This window comes from Perissodus microlepis, chromosome 11 (genome assembly GCF_051167445.1).
Source record: "Perissodus microlepis isolate ML-2025 ecotype Zambia chromosome 11, ASM5116744v1, whole genome shotgun sequence".
Lineage (NCBI taxonomy): Eukaryota > Metazoa > Chordata > Actinopteri > Cichliformes > Cichlidae > Perissodus > Perissodus microlepis.
This window is the reverse complement of record NC_140471.1, coordinates 25,251,985-25,272,613: the sequence shown is the minus strand read 5'-3', so window position 1 is coordinate 25,272,613 and position 20,629 is coordinate 25,251,985. Positions and strand designations below refer to the sequence as shown.

The 20,629-nt window shown below is 40.7% G+C and overlaps 2 protein-coding genes across 10 annotated transcripts in view; both read right to left on the bottom strand.

Moving 5' to 3' along the window:
* arhgef1 (Rho guanine nucleotide exchange factor (GEF) 1) overlaps positions 1 to 6,315 on the bottom strand; it is a 39,049-nt gene extending 32,734 nt beyond the window's left edge. For 4 of the 7 annotated variants that reach the window (XM_084943560.1, XM_084943564.1, XM_084943565.1 and 1 more), the window contains exon 1: positions 6,080 to 6,310. The gene's annotated coding sequence lies outside the window, so the exon portion shown is untranslated. Of the gene's footprint in view, positions 1 to 6,079 lie in introns of all 7 variants that reach the window. The other 3 variants (XM_084943567.1, XM_084943566.1, XM_084943562.1) reach the window with 3 other exon arrangements.
* A 1,895-nt stretch (positions 6,316 to 8,210) lies between these two features.
* Positions 8,211 to 20,629, bottom strand: part of erfl1 (Ets2 repressor factor like 1) — a 48,743-nt gene continuing 36,324 nt past the window's right edge. For 2 of the 3 annotated variants that reach the window (XM_084944835.1, XM_084944834.1), the window contains exons 3-7: positions 16,980 to 17,053; positions 16,047 to 16,281; positions 14,207 to 14,393; positions 12,383 to 12,512; positions 8,211 to 10,804 (exon numbers count right to left, since the gene is read on the bottom strand). In XM_084944835.1, the coding sequence (XP_084800961.1) occupies positions 9,993 to 10,804; positions 12,383 to 12,512; positions 14,207 to 14,393; positions 16,047 to 16,281; positions 16,980 to 17,040 (1,425 nt within the window). In that variant the 5' untranslated portion in view covers positions 17,041 to 17,053 and the 3' untranslated portion in view covers positions 8,211 to 9,992. The remainder of the gene's footprint in view (positions 10,805 to 12,382; positions 12,513 to 14,206; positions 14,394 to 16,046; positions 16,282 to 16,979; positions 17,054 to 20,629) is intronic. The other variant, XM_084944836.1, reaches the window with a different exon arrangement.

Here is a 20,629-nt window from a genome sequence, read left to right as displayed (position 1 = left end):
AGATTCAAAGCTTCTGAGGTTAACATTGCCAAAAAATGCTTGTGTACTTGCACACAGGCGCACCTTGGTTCAGGATGCTTCAAACATCATTCTCATGGTTGGCAATGCAACATTTTTCTAAGAACACAGTTATTCAAGTGTGAATTGATATGTCAATATTATTGACAGTTATCAATATAACCCATTTTTTATCTCAAAACTTAACTCTAGTGTGAATCAAAGCCTCAAAAACTTAAAGCAAACACTGACTGACAATACATTTGGGAGGCTATAGCCAGTAATGAAATACACATGTTGAGAAATAATATTTCTCAAAGTGTGGCTGCAGTTTAAAAAAAAAGAAAAAAGAAAGAACAAAATGAAAAGAGTGCAGCAGGACTGCAAATATCCCCACAGTCTTCTTTCTTGTCAAAATCCAGTCTCCAAATTAGTTACAAGTCATTCAGCTAGAGATTCTGGTTCTTGTGCCTTTTTTTAAGACACAGATGCCAATATTCACTGGCTCCAATTTTGCCAACACAAATATTTTCCTTCTTTCACATATGCACTGTAGCCTTGAACCTTTCTAAACATTACTCAACTAACATTACATGCTAGTTCCCTAGTAAGAAGCTTGTGTGATGTCCAACTGAACCAATGTGAGACTGGCATAGGTAAATTTTCTGGTGAACCGCAATGAGAAAATGGTTGTCTGGTGTACTATGATCCACACGACCAATGCCCTTGTCTAAACCAAATGGAAGAATCTGCAGAACTGCGACTGGATATTTAGTGGATTATCTCATGCTGTATGCTACCTCTAAAAAAGTGTAACTTGGGTCATATTTTGATCCGATTCTCTCACTATACAGAGCTCTTACATTAAAAGCCTGCTGGCAAAATAACCTTTGAAATACATCAACTCCAACTTTGGAGAAAGGTTTCCATTTTTCACTGCTAGGACTGCAGTTAAAAATGGAAACACTGGATGGAAAAACTGGAGCACAGTATAAAGAGCACCCTCAAAGCTGCCAACCATAGTGAAATAATGCACTTCTTTTTAAATTTTTATAGACCATACATTAAACGGATTATTGAATTATTCATTACTGAAAATTGACCTGTCTCCAAAGATTTTTACCATATCGTAAACACAGCCAAAGGAATGAATGATGATGATATCACGATAAATGAAGGAAATTTTAAAAGCTACAAAAAGCAAAATGTGAATTGTGAAAATACAACCAGATACAATGGTTAGCTAGTCATTGGGGCTGGTTTAGTTAAGATATAATTATATGTGTTATTAACTAGAGCTGCATGTATAGAGCCACCACTGTATCAGTCGGCCGATGCACTCCAATGATTTTAACTTTTGCTAATCTAACAGTGTTAATTTTGACAGTTATTTTTTTTTTTTAATTTAGTTTTAGTCATAACCTTTTGACTAAAGTGGAGAGTGGCTCCACTCAGTTTACAAAGCATCATCTTTCCCTTCACATCAGCTGTGAAATTTCTGCTCTTCCTCTCAAGTGCTGACATTTTGCCATGTTTTCTTGAGAAACCACCTCCTCCGCCCCCACCGCCACCTTGTTTGTCGGCGGCATATCAGATGTGTGCATCTAACTTTACTGCACTATATTACTTCTGATTGGATCACTTTCAAACTTGTCCCACCTTTCTGTACAGCTAAATTAGTTTAGTTGCATTTTTATTAGTTGAGGAAAGTGTCGACACATTTCATCATAATTTTTGCCTTTGTGCATTAGTTTTCATTTAGCTATCGTCTTGTCTTGCATTGTCAGGAAAAAAAATGACGAAAACTATTGGTCAATGAAATCAACACAGGTATGTGGATGTTAAAACACTCATAAATTCAAATTTAAAAAGTAAATAAGAAATGGAAGAAACACCCTTCAGTAATGTTATAAGAGTTGATGTTGCATAGTTTGTCCTCAAAAGGGCAACTTCGCTGATGGAAACACAAGTGTTTGGAACACCACAAACACAACAACAACCTGATCCCGGCAGAGTTGGAAAGAGTGTAAAGGAATAAATAAATGTTTATCTTTCATGTGTATGAAAGAAAAAAAAACATTGGCTGATATAAATTAATATCTCATTCTTTAAATCTCTAAATATCGGTGTCAGTCTCCTGTATCAGTTGGGCTCTGTCATTAACAAAACAACAAATTAATATTTCATTTTTTAAATATTTCCAATTAACATAAACAATGCTATACTATAACACTCCTAATAATAGGAACACTTAGTTGCAATGCTACTACTTTTATCAGGGGCCTATTTTTAAGGTCGATAGATAAAGCTCTAAGAATAAGCTCCATGTATTAGGAGAGGTATCTGAATTATTTTCGGTATGTCACAATAATAATCTTCCAGTGTACCGGTACTTCACAAGGAATGCTTCAAGTTCAGCGCCACATTTCTGTGTGTGAAAACTATCCAACTACCTAGCCAGCATAAAAGACGAATCCCTCATCCTCTCCTCTTGCTTTTTCTGGGATTTCTCACTTTTTCCCTTTTTAATTTTTCCCTTGAACATGTATGAAGCTGTAAGGCTAAATGTGCACCAAACATCACAGTTAAAAGTAATACATTATGTAGGGTAGACTAGCAGTGGAACAGTGTAATCAAAATATAAATATAGAAGTTGCCATTATTTAAAATGACAATGGAAATGATGACTTATTGTATAACACAGGATGAACGATTGTTTGTAAAGAGCTGTGTGCTAACACACAGTCAACACACTGTCTCCACACACTTGACTGGAGGACCTTTCACCCCACCAAGCCCCCACCATCTTTCACTCCTCGAGAGTAAACATAAGAGTGGAGTCTGGTCTCGCTTTTTCCACTCTGACCCTCAAATGAAAGAGCTCATTCTCTGCTTCTTCACTCCCTCACCCCCTGTCACATCGGCCTTCCAGCCAGTCCGTCTGACTCACATTTGGACAGATAGATGTAAGTCTTTCCATTTTCTCCCTTTTTCATATGAGACGCTTAAGCTCCTGGAGACAAGGCTGAATTTGCACAAAAAACTCCTATCACCGGTCAGAAAGCTCATAAGGATTCGTGCTGCATTCATTTTGAAATCAAAAGGGGTGCTTCATTTGTGGCGGGACATCACTGCTGCACACATATGACTCATAAGTTGCAAATCCACTTCGAGCACATGCAGTGTGAGCAGAACATAAATGACAGCAGAGGGAAGACGGAACTTAACAGGTGAAAAAAACCAAGACAAGCCAAGTAAAAACACAGAAGAAGCCCAGAACAGATGCATTCTGGTCTATGCTGGAAAGCCATAATGACACATGAATAATGTATTACTCAATTAAAGGGGAACTCCCACATGTAGGCCACATAGGCACCATAAATACTGATAGAAACATACTGCTCGCTCTCTATTACGCTCTTTCCTATTTTCTGACACATATACGCCATTACAATGATGGATGCTCATATTAATCATGAGCATATATGCAAATGATTCAGCGGAGGCAAAAGCTCACAACGTGAGACTGGTCTAAACATTTCCTTTCAGCGAGCACTGATAACCCCTAATAATATGGTCAACCTGTAAGCACTGCAGCCCAACCCACCTACTGTTCAAATCATTTGTTTGCAAGAGACTGCCAATCAGAAGACAGTCAGAAATAGATAGGTCCTGAAATGTGTTGCTCAGGGGTGGATGTAGAGAGAGAGACTGCACTGAAGCCCAGTACAAGAAGACACAACTTTAGTCTGAACTGTGAATCACGCAAAGCTACACAAGCAAAGTCCAAGAATAAAAATATGATGTTGCAAAGTGCCTCCTTTTTCTCTTTATGCAAATGAAACAAAAAGGTACAGGTACAATTTCACAACCGTGCAAAATCAACAACAACAACAACAACAACAAAAACAACAAGAAAAACTATGCAAAGAAGCTACAACATTATATCTATGCAGCCAACAAATCGGTGCTGTTATTGCTGTATGAGAGATCCATGCAAACCACTGCAGAAGTAGTTACAATGACACAATAGTGTTGTGCCTTGATCAGAGGTCATATGTTGTGGTTTCACAAAAACTCATGTCACACGCGCGTAAGAGCATGAGCACCTTCCTGTTCACCATCTCACACAGTTGTTTGGAACTTCACCCCACCTCACCTAGTGAGCTCATTCAGGAGGAATCAGGAGATTTCTGACTCACAGAGAGAATAGCAGCGAGTCCACTCCATCTCTCATTATCTTCAGCCAGAGAAGAATACCTGTGCTCCCTTTGAAGTCAGAGCCCAAGTACAGTAAATTATTATTGTGCTAGCAATACACCACCAGGCCCTTAGGACAGCTGCTGGCTGTTCCACTGAAAGTGCATTACCCGTCATTCCAGTTGTTTGGTATCGCTCACATAGGCTAAACAACAACTGAAAATGGCTCACTGTAGCGATATCCTGAGTTTATCTTCCCCCTCACTAAGAAAGAGGGGATGTGGCTGAGTTTATGTAGGTCTAAAACAATAGAGAGTGGAAGAAAGAGAGGGAGAGAGCAGCGCAGCAACTCAGATTAAATAGCCAACACTCCTTTAAAAAGGAAGAGAAGGCAGCCTTTGGGCTCCAGACAAGCCTGCACTTGTAAAATGTAGCGAGAGAAAGAGATGACAAGTGCAGTGCACCTCTAGTCTAACAGAGCGTAACAGGAAGTGGCAGAGCCTGCTTCACATGGGGCCTCTGGGGTGCAGCGGCTGACTGGGAACAAGTCACAGTCTCTAAAACTGCCAGCTCCAACGCCCTTACCACACAGGCAGAGTCAAATAATGGGCAATAAGCATCATCAAAATTTAGGGTGATTCTAAGATGGCTTTGACTGAGCTCATGATTGGTGACTTAAAAAAAAAAAAAAAAGCCTGGATAACAAACTGCCCTGACAACTTGTTTAAAAGCAACCGTTTTTCTTTGAGGACCAATTACTAACTTACAGCTTACTGGCATGCACAGCCCACACTACCCTAGCATCCTCTGTCTAGGGTAGCATGAGATACTGAAGCTGCACTAGATGCACCACTAGATGTACAGTAATTATAGTTTCCTGTGAGCACAGGAAACTGTTGCCTGTTTTGCACAGGCAATGCACTTGGTGAGAGAAAAAACATCACCACTGGCAATCAATTACATACAGACACTAATTATTGAACTTTGTCTGCATTGAGACCCCCAGTCTATAGGCCGATCTGATAAGTGAGTTATATAGAAACAGGAAGCAAAGGGGGAGGGGGAAAAAACTGGGAGGGATAAGACAGATGCTACTTTTCATGTTGTGAGAAAAAAGTGTCGACAAATAAATGAGAGGAAAACAGAGAAATTGATCTGGTAGTGGTTTCCTAAGCCTCTGTAATGTGCTGAGAGTCTTTTTTGTATGTGTGTGTATCCTTGCATCACAGGCTGGATATAATAAAACCATTTATGAGGTAAAATACACACAGGTTCACACGGTATAGCTGTAACAACCAGATTACCCATATGATACATTTCATAAAGATACTATTTCAAAGAAGATAAGAAAAAAAATACATAAAATTCTCAAGGTCACAAGCTATAAACTTCCCACTGACTAGCTCAATACAAAACATAACTCCCTTTGAGAATATTAAAGTGATTTGTAGTTTGGACTAAACCGAAACGGGGGACAGTCGTATAAAATTTCGATGGCTTTGCCAAAAAATACACAAAGACAAGTTTGCTACCTTAAGTTTTTTTTCTTTTCTTTTTTCTTTCCCCTGTTACTCCCATGCCTTTGTTAAACAAGTTCACAAAATAAACCTGTGGCTATCCCAGTGCTACTGAAAATGGCCAAAATGTTGAATAAAATCGTCTGCAGCTGGGCTTTGACCGCAGAGGACGAGATGTCGTGCAGTGAGCCGAGCACAGCATTCCTGTATGCGGACGCTATCGTCTGCCGCTCTGGCTGTATGGGGGGGAAAGCCAGCGCCAACAAATAGCCAAAAACTACTTAAACTATAGCACTGAAACCCGTAAAAGTCCAAAAGCGTGATAATGTTCACAAGCACGTGAACATTATGAATGGTGTACTTACCCGTAAATACAGAGAAAACGACAGGCGAGACGTCTAAGAGGTTTCCTGTTCGAAGTTGCCGTGTGTCAGTGGGAAGAAAAAAAATAACATTGTACGCGGAAGTACACATAAAAAAACTGAGTGATTAACCGCGAGGGGGGGAAGTTACAGTGTACCGCTTCAAAATTATCGAGTACGCAATAAATAAAAGTGGCAATATTATAACTTTTTGTCAATTTATGTGTGTTTTAAGGTTTGAATGTTATATAAAAACGTAACAGTAACCCCAACAAACGGCTTGTTTCCGCACTGTGTTACACAGTAACCTGTCCCCATTAAGAGCCTATTCTCTGCAACACAAGAGAATTTTATTAGCACGGTGTTTATGGACCCTTTATATTTGTGTAAACATGGGCGAATTCGCTTACTACCATTTAGAAATATCTAGATGAGATACCCAAAAAGTGTTATTAACACAATACAAAATGAAACCCTTCCTCTGTCTATTGTTTACTTAGCCAGTCCGCTACTTACATGAAACCTGTTAAACCCATTCGTCTTCAGTTTTCTTTTATAATTAATGTTGCAGCAAAAACAAAACAGTTTTTTCTTTCTAAAAATGTGTATTATGTTCTGAACAAAGACCGACAGTGTAAAGCATAAATTATTGATATGTAGGATGGTGTCAATCTCTGTATCTGCTTAGAAAAAAAATATCTTCACTACTGCGAAGCTAAGAAATCAGAAATGTCTGAAGGAACTATGTCTGCGGGAAATTAAGTATTAATATGAATTATTAATATTTTACAGACTTGAACTCTCAAAAAACTTTTCTCCCTGGTTTTCTCGATGCTTCACTTATTTTCCAGCCTTCTGGCGCCACACTGTGGAGAAATATGATAACGACCAGGCAACAAATCTACACCTAACGACACACACACACACACACACACACACACACACACACACACATATATATATATGTGTGTGTGTGTGTATATTGACTGACTGAATGAATATTTAAGTATTTATTTTGCTCTACATTGAGATTTTTTGACCCTGAGATAAAAAGGGCAAACGTTCCAAATATATCTAACAATAAAGATTTAGAAGATTTGTTTTTTTTCTTACATTAAGGCAACTGTTTCTTGTAACATGAGTAAAGTGTTTACATATACAAATATAATGTCTGATTAATATGCACTGTGTTACATGAATAAAAAAAATTGTAGCAAAATAAACCCTTAAATGTGTATTTGGGAATTTTTTGTGTCACTAGTCTGAAAGAACACATTGTAGATGCAAATAGTGTCTCCAAATTGACCGCTAAATCAATAATACATGTCTCTACCTGTACTGTGTCAGCTTATAAATTCTCTTTGACCTTTAAATCTTTTTCCAGGTTGACAAACTTCTGTGAAAATTAGTTTAGTCTCTCCCTGGATTAATGTAGAAAAGTAGTGAGGCCTAAGCGCTTGGTGACAAATGATGTACACATGACGTGGATGCCACATATACATTAAATGATCTGAACTTTAATGATGATGTTACTATTTTCTGTTGCACGCCTTTCTAAAAGACTCACCCTCTATTTCTGCAGCCCCACTCCTTGTGTATTTGTCAAACAAATTTAGTTACAGTTGATAATGACAATTACAAATGTTTTGTCTAGTGAGTAACAGTGATCATCACAAGCACAGTGACGTTTCTTGTTTGATTGTGAGGCGTTTTTTCTTTAAAATATTTTTCACATGCTGACTGAGCTTAAGTGCGAGTAATAAATTCCTCTCTGTAATACTATGAGGTTCATTGAAAGTGCCTCAGTATGATTTGTGCTATTACGCAATGCTTTATAAATCCCCCCTTTTTTTTGTAGATGGCAAACAAACAGTTTTAAAATTTTACATTCCCTGAATAGAATATGTTTCCTATCATTAAGTGGCATATATAAAACATTAAAATATACATCAAAATGGTGATAACAACTTCTGCATGTGTAATTATTGCATCATTATTGGTGTCAATATAATATAATATAATATAATATAATATTTCTTTTCACTGACTACCTGAATTCCACAGATTGTGTCAGAATTGTGATGTATGAAGCACCCGTATCTTTTAAATCTTTTCAACAACACAGTCAACAGTCCGCTATCCAGAATAATATTTATTGCTTTTGAAGATATTACTCTTTTTCTTCTTTTTGCACTTTCCATTTTTCCTCTTTACAGTAAAACAAAGAAAGATGACAGGTAAAACCACTGCACTGTCATTTCTGGATGTGTACACACATACACACACACACACACACACGAGGAAATAGTATTTACAGTTGTTAGTGTTCTTCCTGTGGAGGTGACTGGAGGCCTTTCCCGCAGCAACTCAACAAACATAGAGTTTTACATTAACTTTACAATAGAGCTTTCACAAATAATCGGTATACTGCCACTGTTTGACAAACCATCGGCATAAAGGCTATGAAACTGTACAATATGATTCACTGTTCACTCCACGCTGAGAAACAGGGGTGTAGAAAGGATGTTGGTCATAAGATCTGGGGAGAGGAAAGGTACAGTTTTTTTGTAAGTATCCCCCCCCCCACCACCACTGTTTAGTGTCCTCAAGCAAAACAAATTGCTCTGCTGCTGGCATGGACAAAAAGAATCGATTGAAAAATAATCAAAACAGATTTTGGGGGGAGGATTTAAAGAAGAAAATGCAAAGACCAATATTATTCACATTAGATTAATTACAGTACAGGAACATTGGGTGAATGCTAACTAGAAAAATAAGTCTGCCGGCATGTTTTTGAACCCAAAGGGTTTGTACACTGGGCATCTGGCAAGAACAAAATGACCAAAGGGCACAATTAACTGGGGTTGAGGAAATCAGAGACAAATCCCAACGTGAGCTCTGTCCTCAACATTAAAAAAAAGTCTTCAGAGTGCAGATCTTCTGCCATTAATAATTTCAATTTTGATACACCTAAGCTTATAATTTTCCAACATGTTTAAATACTGAATAAAATCACAACAATACAGCTAAATCTTATCATAGTGAATTATAATTAAATGTCATGTACACAATATTAAAATATATACAGAAATATTCATACAAATTCTAGATTGGTCCAGCTCCCTCCTGCTCTCTTTTTCTTTCCTGTTAGAAAATGTGCACCAAGACAAAGTAAATACGCACAGACTGTCACAGTTAGCACTATTGAACAGATGGATTGTTAACATTTAAATTAACCCACAATAAACAATATATATATTTTAAAAAACAGTGCAAAATGAACTCAGGGCAGTAGCTTCACTTACACACTTGCAGTTCTTTGAAAACGACGTTGAGTGAAAGGACCACTAGGTGGCAGTATTTGACCATGTCTTAAAAGCCACAGTAATTATTTATAGTCTAAATCTGTAGAATTACAGGACAAATCTGTAAAATTGGATCGATCTGAGCATCATTTGTTGTTCTGTTAGTTTAGGGATGTTGTTTGTTAATGTTTGTCAAGGCAGGAATTGCTGTGTTGTAATTTCCCACCTCGATGCCTTCTTTCGTAGCTCAGCTGCAGACAGCAAATTGTAGACTAGTGCTGGCAATGCATAAAGCAAATCTACAAACCATTTGGTGCGAGAGATCAAAATAAAAAGGACGAGACAGCCGACACTCTAAGAACTGTACACCCCATATATTCTAAGATGGATGAATCAGCAGTGTAATGGACTGCTGGCAAGCTCAAAACTTGCCCAGCAAACAGGAAAACTGCAGTTTTAGAAGTAAAAGAAGTTAACTGCCATTCCTGGAAAAGGGCTGGAAAAGATCTGATGATTTAAAGTGGAAAATTCATCTCAGAGAAACAAAAGGAGAGAAAAAGAGAGTTATCAGACCATAGACTGGCAAGATGGTGGACACATCAGAAAATGTCTTAGCTATGTATCAGTTTGAGAGTCTCTGTCTCCCTGTGTCTTTCATGCAGAGCCATGGAAGGTGAGAGTGACCTAGGCAGGGATGGGGGAGGAGGAGTAATGGGCATCAGGCTCTTGAGTGGATGTGGGGACACTGGTGGAGGAAGAGAGGAGATGGGAGGCAACACGCTTCCTTTCTTCCCATCTAACACAAGCTGTGATCGGTTCGCATGGCTGGATTCCTTCCGAATGCCAAATTCATGCTCGTTTTCATTGTCCGAGCTGCAGTCGCTCAGATCTGTTATCTCCAGGTCTGAGTCTGACTCTGGGTCCTGCTTCACCCCTCCTCTTCTCTCTGTGGGGCTCTGCTGGTCTGTCCCAGTCCCAGCTCCTAAGCTGACCGCTCCCAGGCCCAAGGTCAACCCGAGACCCGGAGGATTGGGCTCCACCCTTTCTCCCAGTGTCACCCCGCTGCCAATGTCTGTCCGACCCATCGACAGGCTGCCCTGGTACGGCGGCAGGCAGAGTCTGGCCGTCTGACCACCCGCTGTGCCATTTGTCCCGCCAGTTTGCCCCGCTGCTCCCCTCTCACCCCCACCTGCCTCTCCAGGCGGGAGCAGGGAGGAGAAGGGGTGAGGCAGCTGTGAAAGGCTGCTCTGCAAGGGGTTGGGGTAAAACTGGGAGGGGTAGAGGGAGCCAGGGGGCAGTTTGGGGCAGTTGTTGAGAGAGAAGGCCCCTGGGAGGTAGGGGTTGAAGCCCCAGGGGTAGTCAAAGGGTGGGTTGCGAGGGTACGGGCCCAGCAGGGACGGGGGTTTTGAATAGCACGGTGCACCTAGGACAGAGAAAATCCAGAGATGGAGGTTAGCTCTCAGAAGGGGCAAAGGTTTCCTGACATACAACATCCAAGAATGTTCACTAATTATAGTCAGTGGTATTAGCAATTCTAATCAGGAGCCACAGGGGCTAATTCTGGCACGGCTGCTTTCAACACAAAACCTGATGGTTCATTTATGCATGCCGGTACTGTGTAGTACACCCACTTCACACCGCTGCAAACCAGATGTGAACACAAAGATTCTCCACTGCAGTGAAAAACAATTAAGAAGAGTTCCCGTCTTCCAAACGGCTTATCATTTCCTTGTATATTTAAAAGAAAAGAAATATGTGAAGTGACTCTGCTTCTGTTTTGATTGCGCATCATTGCGGTGAAACCAGTCACTGAGAAATAATGTCGACATTTGTCCCCGCAATGCTCTGACATGTCATGATATCATTTCAAATTAAGCAAAAAACACTTATGGTGCAGCAAATTGCGTTGCGTATTTGAATTCGGTTCCTTGTAAGCATCACTTGATAACAGAGCGAGGGGGCAAATTTGAGGTGATGCAGGAATACAATTTTAATGAACAAACAAATGCATTGCCTCTCAACCTAGTCTACTTCCTTCCAAATGACAACCGACTCAAAGATTCTCTCTCTGCTGCACCCTCCACCTCTCTCCCAGCCGTTCTCACTCTCTTTTTCTCTTTCACTCTGTTATTTACTATGCAGGGCTAATTTGACAGTGGTGAAGTCTCTGCGTGCTGGGCCAGGAGTAGCTGGCAGACACATGAATATTGAATCAGTCAGGCAGGCCTCACTTGCTTATGAAAACACAGTAATGGGCGCCCACAGGCCACAAACTGAAGCCTGCACCCTCAATTAGGGCCTTCCTGCCTGGGAAGGGATTAGGACAGCGGGGACACATGGGAGGGAGAGGAGGGTGAGAAGGGAAGAAGGGGGGAATAGGACCTGAGGACAAACAGAATAGGGAGGAGGGAGAGGGTGCTGGTTCTGGGATGAGAATTGCATCTGTGTGTGAGTGAGTCTGTTTACACACTACCTCTCGAGCTCTGCAGATTCGTATACCTTCTTATGCGTGTGCAGAGATTGCAAACGAAATGCATTTGTGCATGCGTGCCATCAGTCAAGCAAACAATGACACTTCCGTGCTGTGTTTGGCTGAACTCACTTTCTGAGATAGAAGGGGACAAATGTGAACAGTTACCCTGAAAAAGTGGATGATTTCTCCAGCCCTCGACTTGTGTCTCACTACAGCTGACATGCATAATTCACCAGCTAACCTGGCCTTTCTCACCTGGAGCACAGTCTCACTGTAGACTGCTATGGGACAGCCATCTCTCTTATTTCCTTTAACAATAAATGTTCATGCCTCACTGTATCCTCATTTCTCTCTCTGCTCTCCTTACATTGCTACCTTCTCCTCCTCCCTTTGTTTGTACACTGCCAATCATACACTAATATATATATAAATATATATATATATATATATATATATATATATATATATATATAAGTGTATTTTTCTTCATGCACGTATCTGACCAACTTTGTCATTCTCTCTGCTCACCTGAACTTAGGAAAGGAAATGAGTCCAGTCTCAGTTTGTCCCCTTCAGGTCCTGGTGCTGTGGTCCCCCGATCGAAAAGGGAGGTTCCTCTGCTGGTGTCTGGCAAACGAGGAAACAAGGACTGTATGGCCTGAGCGGCAGAAAGAGACACAAACAAAGAGTAGAAAAGGAGGTTAGAGATGAGTTTGTACCATAAAAATAATAATAAAAAAAGCTTGCGTACGGCACACATATTCCTACAAATCTGCCTTTATGATGCTGCTGCACTTTGCTGGGTAAAGTCATATGTTGACAGCAGCACCCTGCAGAGTGTGATGCAAACAGTGACACAGTCGCAGCAAGGACAGGATAAAAAGGGAAGCCATGGGACTTGGGGTAAAAAAAACAGGAGGCAGGAGGACGCACGGGCTCAGAGACTCAAAGGGAGGAAAAGTACAAAGTCAAATGGAGACCAATGATTAAGATTGTGGGCACAAAGGATAAATGAAAAGAAGAAAGAGGGATTGTGGGCCAGCTTGTGTAAAGGGACACAGGACGAATAGCAGTGAGATGTGAGAGAATATCATCCATTTAGAAGTAGGGCAGCTGCGTGCGTGTCAGTGAGTGCGTAGATTTTTTTCTGTCTAAAATTTGCAAAGAAGAGGTAAAATAAGTGGAACAGTTTAATCTTAGGAATCAAGGGGACACGGGGGGATTTCTTTTTCCCCCTAGCGTGATTGCGGATCAGTAGTATCTGTCACCCTGCAGCCCCAAGTTTGAAAGGCGAGACTGTACTCCCAAGCTGCGAGATCTGCGTTGCTTAACAAACCGCATTAATGACCCGCCATTGATCTGATCTGACGCGACCCCTTTGCTTTCTATTTCTTTCATTTTCAATCGATGACAGATGGATACGCCATAGGAGACAGGGATGAGAGAAAGAGGGGATAACGTCTTCTTTTGTTTTAAGGGCAAGTTAAAACCGTCCCCCCTCCACGGTCTCCTTCAGAGCTCGCGTCTCCTTATCCCCATCTTAAGGACGGCACAGACAATTGATGAATGATTCTCTCTTACTGTACTTTCAAGTTACTTGTACTTTCTAGGACATTAGTCATCTAAAATAAAATTATCTGCACACCAGCACTTATACCCAAGTCAAAAAAATAGCCTTCTTTATCAATTTGTGCAGCCACATCTATAATTTAGTATAGAATCTGAAACGCAGAAATTGATTTTTTTTCCATTAAAAAGAAAGAAAGAAAAATCTCTAAATATCTTATAAACACAAGTAAAGTCATAACATTATTTTTTTTTTAACCAAATTAGGACATTTTTGTTCACGCCTCCATCTTTTTTTGTGTTCTGACACATTTTATCTCTGTAAAAATTTTACAATCTCTTAGGGCAAATAATAAGTAAACTGTAGTCTATTATGACCCCCATTAGACGGAGTGAATAAAAGATAGCTACGATGAATACCACCATTCTTTTGCAAAAAAGGGGGAATGCACAGCAGGTGCCTGAGAAATATAACAGCTCGAGTTGAATGGTTTTCAGTTACCTGAATTAAATTTTTGTTGATACAAATTTAAGGAAGCAGAGTGCGGTGTCCTGCTATATTTCATCATTTTTCTTTGTTTAAGGTTTGGCTTTTTTTTAATTCCCTCTGTTTTAAAATGCTAGTTCTTTTTATTACCTGCTATAGAGACACAATTTGAACATACATAGGTATGATTTCTCACATTTTGCACACAATTTTGTATTTATATGCTACTAAATCTACTACTTGCATACAGCATATATCCTTTTACCCATCCACCCCCTCTCACAAACCCTCCATCCTACCCTGTGTACCTCTGGGCTGCAGTCTGGTGTGGTGGAGCCCCCGTTGAAATGGTTCTGGGCAAGGAAGAAGGGCGAGCTGGCCATGTCCAGGATGGGGTAGTTCACCAGCACAACCTTACTGAAGTTAAACTTGTAGGTGAAACGCTTCCCTTTGGTTTTGTGCAAAATACGCTTGTTGTAGTAATACCTGCAAAGGAGCGGGAGAGAATATTGATGGAGGGATGGAGTGAAGTGATAAACGAAAAAGGAAGAGGAAAAGGAAAAGAGGTGGGAAGGATTAATATAATACACATCAAGGTTTTGTGTTTCATCACTATAAGTAAAGTATAAACAACTTCAGTGCTGTGAGGCAAGAGCTGTGCTGATTTCCCAGTGTTTTTATTCATCTCCTCCTTTCTCAAATCAATTCATGTCTGGCTGCCTCTATTCAATACAATATGGTTTTGTAAAGTGAATTTTATATTCAGCAATTATCACCCCCCACCCCCCGCCTCAAAACCCCCCAAAATCTAAATTCGTTTGAACCTCTCACACAGACATACTACACAAGAAGTAAATGTTGCTTTCATTATGCACAGGACTATTTATCAATTCAAGAAATAATGTGAGCATCACGTTACACTATCAGATGAGCTCGAGACTTTTTTGTTTCCAGAAAATTAGAAATTTGTCGGAATGACACCATTTGACATGACACCAAAAAACATCACCGTTTCCAATAGCAAAGCACATTCACAAAGAGGTGGGACAGCAAGAGAGGTCTCCATGGTAACGACCCCCAGTGTCTCCCGCTGGGCATGTCAGGTCGTCATCATACCAGTTTCCTTTGCCACCCACAGAGGTGTCACAATGTACAATCTGCCAGGATGCCACGTTGATCGGCAGCAAAGGAAAAAAATGGAGCCATCTGGCCCAGGTAAAAGCTGAGTGCTCAGGTGGAGGAGCGTAGGGGGTGGGGGCGAAGCGGGATGCGACAAATTAAAAAAAACCTGCAGATGTCTTATTGTGAAATACAAGTTTAAATCTTGGAGATGGTTTCCTTGTGGACTTTTTGGACTCCTTTGTGTGATTGCAGCCACAGTGAGCGTGCTAAACACAGAATTCATGAGACAACCTCAGCATTAAATAGTGGTGAGCTCATTATGCAGGCACACTATATCAACAAACACAGCAGCGTGTACATATCTGCATGTATCCACACTGGCTGAGCCCAGTGCAATGATGTGTACATGTTTTGCTTTGCGTGGCAATTGTGCCATGGCCCTTAATTGAGCAATTAAGTGAGGCTAATTAAGAAGGCTAATTGTGGCCCCAGCCAATTCATAACAATTAAACTCTGACGACAGTCCCCATTAACGAGAGGCCGAAGGAAAGCAGAGGGAGGGGGTGGGGTAGGGGAACAAGTTGGATAGTGGGTATTTGCATAAGAAGATTGTGTGTGACTGGCTGGGGGTGTAAACTGCTGAAGGTATGGAGTGTGGCATTGTTTTAATCACCTTCAGCAAGTTCAGTGTCGAGTAGTTTTGCTGTTCTGAAAAAGTCCAATTTCACACTGGGGCTTAATTTTGAAATCCCTATTGAATTTTTTATTTGGCAGCTCAATGGTGAACTTTCCATTAGGATGTCCAGAGATAAGGAGAAATTGAGGGTATTGACGTTCCCCAGGAAAAATCCCACCTTTATCTTTCCATTTTTGCCAACATGGAAAAGAGAGATGTTAAGTGGGGATTAAATCCAACAAGAGTAAACAATTTATGGAAACCGCAGGGTTATAGCCTGATTTATCTGATGCAAACAGTGCGGTTGCCTGACATTCAACACATCTCGTATGAACACATACCTCAGAGCTCTGCTCAGTTTGTCATAGTTCATGTGAGGCTTGCATTTCCTTATCCCCCACAGTCGGGCCACCTCGTCTGGGTCCTTGATGACAAACTCCCCGTAGTCTCCCTGCCAGGCTATCACCCCTTGGTACTCTTCCTTCTGCAGGAGCTCTAGGATGAAGTGCCACAGCTGGATCTGTCTGGAGCCGGGGCTCGACTCGGGCTTGTAGGCCCACTCTGGGAAGGCGATCCCTGGGCAAAGGGGAGGAGGAAGAAGCAGGGTGAGGTTCATGCCTGTTGTCTGTCCAGTTGCTCACAGGGAGTGTGTGCATGTTTGTGTGTGTCTGGGGGGGGAGGGGTTCACTGTCTGAATGACTGATGAGTGATGGAGGTGAGGGATGATGTGTTTAATATCACAGCACGTGCCTTGAGCAATGTTAGTCTGAGCTAATGCCCTCTAGCCTCAACAGATTGGTCAGTGGGATGATGACAGCTCACTGGGAGAGATCTGACTGATGCTGCTCAGGTCTGAATTTTAAAAGCCAACTCTATGACCATCAGAGATGAAGTTAAGTAGCTTTTTGACTCAGGCCAAAGTGAATCTGGCACTAACTAGCCTTGTAAATACATTACACATTGAACCAATTACTACCAGAGTCTGAACTTGTTTGGCAAACATGAATGTGTATGGTTAATCTTTTTAAATAGATGAATATTGGGGATGAATTTCAACATGCAATTTTAATAATGAAGTAGCTGCTTCTTAAGTATTTGCTTGTTTTGGCTGTCTGGGTTCACCTGATTTACACATGTGGCTTAGGACTAGATTTAAAGATAAGTTGAAAGATTTTAAATGTTACAAATAAGAACTTTAAGCAGATTTGATGCAGAAAAGCAAGGATGTAATAGTCTCCTGCCTTCATGTCACTAACTTTGATGAGAGTACCGACCTGGCGTCCAGAGGGCGGGCACCGGGGGGAGCAGCAGATCACTGACGCAGTTACAGTCCATGCCTCCACAAAACCTGGAACAAAACAAAAGAGAGAGAAGGCATTAACTTTTACAAATGAAAAACAGAGAATTTTGCAGAGATGTATTTGCTTAAGCCAGTTTCAACTACCCAGCATGTTTATTGCATTTATTACACCAAGTCAGAGTAGAAGAGAGTACATTTTGTTGAAACTGAAGGTATTGCATAAGGGTCTAAAGGCGCAACATGAGTTCAAAATGATACTTTAAATCGATGTGAAATATAGCAAGGTTATGTTTCATATGTCTTTGGTAGAGATCAGGTGTTTGATGGATGTGGCCACCTGAGGCTGTATCTGATGCAACGTGGTGGACATCCCTATAGTGCATTTATGAACAGGAGGAATTAAATAGACTTTTGAAAACCAACTTGAAAACTGAGCCACATTATACATTAAAAATTGGGTTTTTAAATATATAATAGGACTTGGTTATTTCTTAGTGAAGTTTTAAAAGTATCAAAAAAATCTCATGTACAAAGTTATGTTCGGGGCTTAGGTATCCTAGGTAAGTCAGGTAAGTACTACAAATAGTGCAAAATTGCATAAAGATTTGAACATACAAGAGTGTCATTTTATTAGTTGATTGAGTTAGAGCTATTTTAATTGTCTTATGTACTGTTTAGTAGTCACTGTATAGCTGAGTGTGAACAAGCAAAAGCGAGAAAACACTTCACATCTGTACTTGTAATATTAAATTATACCCCCTATAATTATAGTATATGGTTATATAAAACTATACATTTTTTAAAACACACAAATTTGTTGGAATAAAAGTCAGAAATGATGCAGTGAGTCCAGTGAACACGTCCATGTTTAACATCACAAGAAAATAAACTATTTAAAAACCTGATTTTGTTTTTACTTCTGTGCATTTTGAAATCTGAAGATTTACAAAAAAAACCACCAAACTTTTATTTTTTCACCCCATCACATCGCTTCATGCTCTGCATTGAATGTTGAATGATACGTGCACGTGTCAGTGAGGTAGGGTAGGCCTTTTTATAATACAAGAGCTTATGATCATAAGACTTCCTAAATATATTCATATAGACATCTGCTGATGCGAGAAGATGAGATCTTGGTGGTTCTGTGATGAAGAGGGGAACTGTGAGATGGAATCTAGTTTGGATATCACAGTTTCATCAGGGTTGTTTTACAAAGCTCAGATGGAAGAGATAGCCTGCTGCTACACTGGTATCTTTAATGCTGGCCTCTCTATCTCTCCCTTCACTCTCTGCCTCTATTTAATTATGCTCTGTGAATTTTGGATTTTCCCTCCAGCATTGAAATGGAACGTGAATTATTAAGGTGTGTTTGTATAAATTATTATTGCTAACTCCAGGCATTTCTCACTCTCTCACTCTCTGACTCTTTCTGTCTCACGTTCGCTCTCACCCTGCTTCAAGCCTTTGGATTGTGGGCCCGCTCGCTGTCTCCTCTCTCCCCTCTCCCCTCCCGCTCTTCATCTTCCTTGTTTTCAGTCTGCTCTCTCTGTCTATGAGTGCAGAGCTGACATTAATTCTATTTATTATAATAATAATTATTATTTTTACTCTTATTGTTCCTTTTCTCTCTTTTTTTTTGGTCATTCAACTATCTGGAGACTCTGTCTGCACTCATCCCGCGCGACTCATTTTTAGAAAAGGATCAAATATTTTGATTAGACTGTTTACCAGTAGGATATCAAAATACACCCTGCTGTTCCATGTTTGGGGATTATTGAAAACATTTGAAACTGTCATCTTTCCATGAAAATGTTGACCTCATCTGACAGGAAGGCCGTTGCGAAGATTGGTCTTTACAAAATGAGATATACGTTGTGTTGGAGGCAGCAATCCATAACTTTCCTCTTCCCCGTGGGCTACAGGTCATCAATACTGCATCATCTCTTTCATTTGCCGTATTCTCATGGTCCACGGCATGTATAAGCTCATCTCCTCTGCGGGAAACATATATGTGAGCTCCTGTCTTTCACAGTGTTTCCAACTTCCTCTCATACCACCTACGCATTACCTCAAATCTATACTCTTCCTTCCCTTTTCATATCCAACAGCATATCTATACAGGTGACTCCTCCTTTCCTCTTTCCCACCTCCTTTCTATTCACACACCTATCCACTGTCTTCTCCCCCGCCCTCCCTTCCACTCCACCCTTCTCCCTCTCTCCTGCTCTGTGTGTTTTGCTTCGGCGCAGTAATTTTCCGTTTGATTTCGGAGGTAATGCATTTTTTACAAATCAAAGAGGAAGCCAGGCTACCCCCCTCCTCCTCCTCCTCCCCTCACTCTCTCCCTTTCTCTCTCTCTCCCTCCCTCCCACCTCCTCTTCTTTCCCTCCCTGCCCAGTCTCCCGTTCTCGCCCCCCCCCCTCGGCCCCCCAGGCCAGAGAGGAGATAAAGGAGCCCCCATCATTTCCTTGTTAGTTTTGATTTGGGCAGCACAGGGCTTTCAAGTTCCCCCCATCACCCCCAGAAACATTATAACTAGCAGCCCAGGGAATACTGCTCCTCATACGCACACACTCAAACACACACATGCATGCACAGACTGTCAGATACAGACACTCACAGATTGTAAGGGATTGTGCATGCACAGTAAACACAGTCTCAAGCAGATATGGCACAAATACGCAGGCATTCAGGTAGCCGTCGCACACACACTGTACGACGCAGCACACAAAGTAAGACATGGAGCCCATAGATATTGACTGAATCAATATCGGCACACTAACACAGATCTCACCGAGCTGAAAAAGAGAATGCACTTTGTTTACTAAAGATTCTGGTTTACTGATAGAGAGATGTAGGCAGAAAAAACACTGCTTTATTTGGACAAAGAGACACAAAGTCCAAACAAAGGACCCCTCTCCCACAAAAGGTCACCTGTGAAACCCAGCGTGGATGATGGATCACATGGCTACCGGTGACAATAGTAAGCACACTCAATAGATTCACTAAGTTACTTCACACAATCACAACTTCACAAAAACACCTCAGCTGTGTTCCTACACATAATCTGAAGTGTAGGCCTGCACTAGATCTAGCAAATGGATCATTACTGCTGGAAAATCTCTGGTGTGTTGATGATTCAGAGGCTTTTCTATAGTTTAACGCTTAAAAGAGTGCACTTTGTTTTTTGTGACTTTAGGACACAACAACATTGCAGGGATACACAAACTTCCTGTGTCAAGGCTGAAAGGTTAAAGGTTTCTGCTGTTGTCACTGCTCAACATGTAAACCTCAGAAATCCCTCCACATTTGCTCTCTGTACTTACTTTTAGCCATTTTCAAAGCATTAGAGAGTGAAATTTATGCACAGTGCAGCGCCCTCAAAATTCATACAATATAAGAAATTAAGCTGTCTGCTAGCAAACCCACAGTGCTAGGTACTATACTGTTATACTGCTCACTGTAGATTTACTAATGATTGGAGAGGAGATAAAATGCATTTTTCACTCAGTTTATTTCTCTTCTTCTTGAATTTCACACAGTGCAAATAAAGTTCAGTTGCTTCCAATAAATAACCTTTCAGTCATGTTATGCCAAATCTGTTTTGATCATTGGAAAACTGCT